Consider the following 5725-nt stretch of genomic DNA (forward strand, 5'->3'; position numbering starts at 1 on the left):
TTTAATATACATAATATAAAACATTTTACACAATTATCAATTCAAATTTTTTTAGATACACTACAACGAAAGCACAAAATTGTGACGATTCATTTAGGGTTTTGCGGTAGTTTTAAACTGCCGCAAAATAAAATTTTAACGGTTCGTTAAGCGTCGCTTGATAGGAGGTGGTAATATGATTTTGCGGTGGTTCTAACGAACCGCTAACACAACCGCCACGAAACCAAAAAATAGTGGCGCATGATTTATAGGCGATTTAAAACTGTCGCTATCTGTCCAACATTGATTTCGGCACAAATTTATCGACGGTTTGAAACCGCTGCTACTTTACAGCCGTTGTTTTTCTTCAAAGTATTATCAAACTAAAAGAAAAATACTATCAACAAGCAAATCAATATAATTCAAACATAAACAAAATGTATTGATCATCAACTATAATTCTTCCTTTATCCTCCAAAGATGCCAAAGACTTCTGCAGATCTTGTTTTGTTTTTTCAATTTCATGTTTCTCCTTTTGCAATAGGATTTTTTAATTCAAATTCCTTCTCAGCAGCTCTCAAGCTTTTATCTTTTTCTTCAAGAGTACTTGACAGATCTTCCAGTTCCTTCTCCTTATCACTCAGTGACCTTGACTGAACATCCAAATCATGCTCCCTTTCCAAGATTTGGTCTTCCCTTTGTTTAAGATCAACCTCCTTCAATTCCCAAGCTCCCTTTGTTTATGCATTAACTCAGAAGACTCAGCCAAGGTCTTAACTTGCTCATACTTGGAAGCCAATTCCCTTCTCTCAATTATGAGAAGGCCCATGTGATGCTGGTGATCATATATCTACATCAAAGTTGCAGGTTAGATAAAAAGTAAAAGTAAGAAATGAATAATGAGTTTTCTAGGCAATTGTATAAGGCCTCAAACCATATATTTCTCACTGAAATGAAACACACCATACACCATTCAGAGTTTTCACTTGAAAATGCAATTCAATAGATAATTAAGTGAGGGGTAGAAGTTGATTTTGTGTAAGCAGTAGGAAAACTATTCAACTCAGAGCTCTGTGATCTAACTTCCTAAAACTCTTAGGCTGAGAAGCTAAATATTCAAATTTGAACCGCTTTAGTTACACGGTCCCTATATCAAAATCCAAACTTCAAAGCATTCTATAAAAAGACATATATCCATTAATCCTCAGGTTCCAAAATCCCACTAATAATCCAAAAAACTACATTATTTTTAAACAAACATAACATCAACATTTCTAGTTATTTAGCTATTTACCAATATAGAACATGGCAAAGCATCAACCCATTAAGGTTATATTTGACAAGCAACACCGGCAACATGAAAAGAATTGACAAGATGCCATATCAAGTGGCATTTATCTTCTGGAATCAAAGTACGTCTTAAAGGAAAACACAATGATCTAAGCCCTCTCAAAATATCATTAATGAACATACACCCAAATATAAAAACCATGAAAACAATGTCGTTTTCATCCATATTATCTTAAACCGTGTATCCTGGATTAGGTACCATCAAATACGGTTGCTGGCTAAGTGATCCTATCTGAAAATCTGGCACAACTGAAGTCCCAGAAGAGGTGGAGGTGGTTGAAATAGCGGCTGCGGCAGTGGTGCAAGAACTTCTATGACCCTTGACACCTTTACCTTTGACCCGAGGAGCCATGACCTACATATATATTAAAAGACAATATTAAAATAATATTAAATACAAATAACAAGTGTGCTACAAGCATAAATTTCATCTGATTCTATTCTGAGAGGAAAACAAACTCAATTTAAGAAACAGGTCATGACAAACATATTGATGAACTTAATTTTCAGAACTAAACCAGTTCTTCATTGAAATGGATAAGATAAACTATAGTACCTAACTCAATCACCACATTGAAATGGATAAGATAAACTATAGTACCAGAAATACTTTTTTGCATTGATTGGCTAATGGCACAAGGGTCGCAGGTTCCACCTGTTCATGGGTAGCATGTCGTACAAAAAGATGAAATAAAATTAGCAACATTGGTTTTTTACATTGAAAAATGAAAATCGTTACATATTGACAATCAATAATCTACTTATTGCAATTAATAACAAGCTAACAACACAACTAACAACTTATTTAGGGAACAAATATAATATTAAGCAGAACATGCAGCCAAGAAAAAAAGCACATGTTCCTAACTTGATCCACTCATCTTCAGATCCAATCATACACAATAATACTTTATTTCAATATAAACAAAGAATAAAATTAAAGAAAGAAAGAAATGAAAGAACACACATACATTCTTGAATCATGCATGTATATACACTGAAAAATCAAAACACATAACATAATTAAGGATAAAGAATTAAGGCCACAAACTAAAAAAAAAGAAGAGCAATAGTGTAGTGAAGTGATCTGAAAAATAATAAGGTAAATAGTGAAAGAAGTTAGAAGTAGATGGAAAGTGCAAACCTTGTAGTTTACGTCATGTATTTGATATTATTATTATTATTGAAGCCGTGCATATATTTCATTGTAACTGCTCTATGGCCTTAGATAGCTTTTAATGCATATAACTATGAAATCCAATCACTTCAAACCTTTTCCAAAATTCTTTCTCTCTTCTCTCCTTAATTCAGCACCTTCTAGCACCACAGAGAGAGAGATAATAAATTAACAATAACAACAACAATAATAATATAATATAGTACTATAACCGTGTAAGCTTATAACCATAGAGTATGCTATATAAAAGAAGAACAAGAAGGGCTTTAATTAAGTAAGTAATTGTACTTGTACTTGTTCCTAACTTGGAGAAGAGCAAAGAGACAGTTGTTGAATCTGCCAAATCTGCTATAAATATTGCCAAAGAAGCTGTTCACAACACTGGAGAAAAAGACTCTGATGCAGAACTTTGATTAAAATCTTGGAATTATTTCTGCATTTAATTTTAAATTTAATCAAAATTATTATAGTCTTCTGAAGGCTGAAGCATACTTAATCATGATGGGTGCACAAAGCTTGAAGTATTGCCACAAGAATTGAGAAATTTATTTCAATTTTAATTTTATATTTTATAGGAAATTTGACTCTCAATTTATTAAAAATAGAAGAAGTAGGATTTTGAGCATTGTTTTGATCAGGTGGAAGAAGAAAAGGGTCATTCATGAATCCAAAGTTCATGGTTTCCAGCCCATTTACAAGATCAGGGCACTGTTCCTTTACATTGAGGATAGTGGGAACTTGGCTGAATCTAAATCCATTGAAGAAACTGGAGTTGAAATTAGGATATTTTCAAAGGCATGAAATCTGAAAGAAAATTCACCTCTTTCATCAATATTATTAATCAAAAGTGTAGTTATGTGTCACGAAAAAATCACCACCACTACAACAACAACTACTAAATGAAAATATTCTTCACACAGTTTACGAGCTCTATGTAACAGGTAGATTAAGCACAGTTATACCCCTGATCTTATAAACTTCCAAACTTCACTTGAGTTCCTCTAATAACAAAACCTTTCTGAATATGCCGAAAACTGATACATTTTGCTCACCTCAGGACAACTGTAGTTGTAGATCTAAATTAAAAAGAGAGGTTAGTGGCAAACATATATATCAGCAAAAGGAAAACTAATCTGAAACTAATATAAGTCAAACAACCAAATAAATAGAAACACTGTCATTAAGAAGTAACCATAAGCTTTCAAGTTATAGAACAAACACACAAATTGAATAGTACAAAGTACCCTTTCCATGTAAGGAGAATCACAATCCAACAACTACATATAAGAAACCCTAATTCTTACTAAACAATAAGAATAGACATGCTTCTACACAGAAAGAGGCATTAGGAGAAGTTCAGAAAACAAGCATTAACAGACTAGATACAAAACCCCCAAAGCCCAACACTTTCAATTCAAAGATTCAAATTTCCAAAAATTCACCTAATGAAGATTGCAAAAAACATCACCAAAGAGGAAAAACTCTCCAATTGAAAGTACATAAATTATAACACCAATTATCAGCACTCATATACACCGAGACACATAAATTAAGAATCCCCATTGTCTACAGCATAAACCAAATCGCATAGAAGTACCAATTACAATCCTCTATGATAAGTAAACCAAACCTCAAACTTAGCTCAGCACCGCAAAAATCGCAGAGTCCTGTGAACTACGGCTCCTGTAGCACTTTCACCATAACTCTCAGCAAACTCTGAATCAGCAAGGGCAGTGCCATGGGAAGCAATTCATGAACTGTCAAATAAACAATCAAGTCATCACAAAACTTGACACACAGTGGCTCTTTCATGGTGAATAATCAAAGAACTCGATGAGTTAATCCAAATTAGGAGAAACAAGCAAACGCAGAGATTAAATCACAAAATCGGAAATGAAATCACAAAATCAAAGGCAAACACTAGCTTAATCCTAAATAAAAAATGGCGAGAAGCAAAGAATCAGAAATAACGCACGACGAGGAGGGGAAGAACCCTTCGCGACGGCGATGCCACGAGTTCAACTCAAAACTTCGTGCGACGGCGAGGAGAGGATGAACGATACGAAGAGGGCCGAGTAGAGCTTCCCCAGATGACGAAGGCACCCACGGTCTGTCCCGCCAGTGGCAACAGCACCTTCTACCAGAGGAGAAGAGTTCGAGGGATGAGGGCGAAGAGTTTGACAACACCTTCTACAGCAATGTTCGAATGGAGTGTGAATGGGTGGTGATAAAATTAGGGTTATCTCAATATTTACCGACGAAAAATTTAAATTACAGACAGATTTTCCGTATGTAATAATTTAATAAAATGTACCATTTTCGTCTACTTAATTTCAAACAAAATTTTCTTCTGTAACCATTTCTCATGGAAAGAAAAATTAATTTTTCCGACGAAATTATCGACGGATTCTCTTTTCTATCTGTAATTTATGCTAATCCATTTTTTTTGTTTTCCGACAAAAAATCTCTCTGAAATTTTTTCTGTATTTTCGTGGGATAAAATTCGTCGGAAATATTCGTCTGTAATAACTAATTTTCTAGTAGTGGAAGCTGCCATCAGACGTTGTCGCATGGATGAATTCGTTGGAGGGACAAATTAGAAAGTAGATCTTAGGAATGTGGAAGTTTTTTTTAAATATACACTTTTTTGGTGTTGACTATGCAAATCTTAATAAGGAGTACATTTTATTGATATTTGGATAATTATATGAATTTTATTAATAATTTTGCTAATTCTATTTACCCATCAATTTATTTTTTCAGATATAAAATAATTTAACCTACTAATATTAAGAAATGTTCCAAAAATAACAATAAAAAACAAAAGAAAAAACAAAACAAAATCTGCAGAAATCTTTGGCATCTTTGGAGGATAAAGGAAGAATTATAGTTGATGATCAATACATTTTGTTTATGTTTTGAATTATATTGATTTGCTTGTTGATAGTATTTTTCTTTTAGTTTGATAATACGATGAATCTGTTTATTTTTTAAAATATTATAAATATTCGAATACAAATTAGATAAAAATTTGTATTAAATTTATATTTATTTTGTATAAAAATAAGTTTATTTTGTAATTATAAAAATAAAAAAATCTATTTTACCTTACATACGGATTTTCTGTCTGTCATTAGAGTGAAATGATTTTTCAAAGTTCAAATTATAGACGAAAAATCTGTCTGTAATTACAGACAGAAAATTCGTCTGAAAATCCAT

The 5725-nt window shown here is 32.8% G+C and overlaps 1 protein-coding gene across 50 annotated transcripts; it reads right to left on the reverse strand.

The window, feature by feature from the left end:
- Positions 1-204: 204 nt before the first annotated feature.
- LOC112702996 (uncharacterized) lies at positions 205-4747 on the reverse strand. 50 transcript variants are annotated; one of them, XR_003811149.2, is made up of 9 exons: positions 4482-4729; positions 4137-4263; positions 3469-3582; positions 2801-2851; positions 2474-2643; positions 2301-2326; positions 1931-1984; positions 1529-1684; positions 205-829 (listed from the first exon to the last, which is right to left on the reverse strand). XR_003811149.2 is itself a non-coding variant. In XM_025754267.3 (3 exons), exons 1-3 carry the CDS (start codon positions 2033-2035, stop codon positions 698-700), a joined length of 393 nt encoding a protein of 130 aa, XP_025610052.1. In that variant the 5' UTR covers positions 2036-2165; the 3' UTR covers positions 205-697. The 50 variants fall into 50 exon arrangements, 1 of the variants encoding a protein (XP_025610052.1); XR_003811148.2 differs by having other exon boundaries at positions 2795-2851; XR_003811147.2 differs by having other exon boundaries at positions 2474-2646; positions 2795-2851.
- Between the last annotated feature and the right edge of the window lie 978 nt (positions 4748-5725).

Source organism: Arachis hypogaea, chromosome 7, assembly GCF_003086295.3.
Source record: "Arachis hypogaea cultivar Tifrunner chromosome 7, arahy.Tifrunner.gnm2.J5K5, whole genome shotgun sequence".
NCBI lineage: Eukaryota > Viridiplantae > Streptophyta > Magnoliopsida > Fabales > Fabaceae > Arachis > Arachis hypogaea.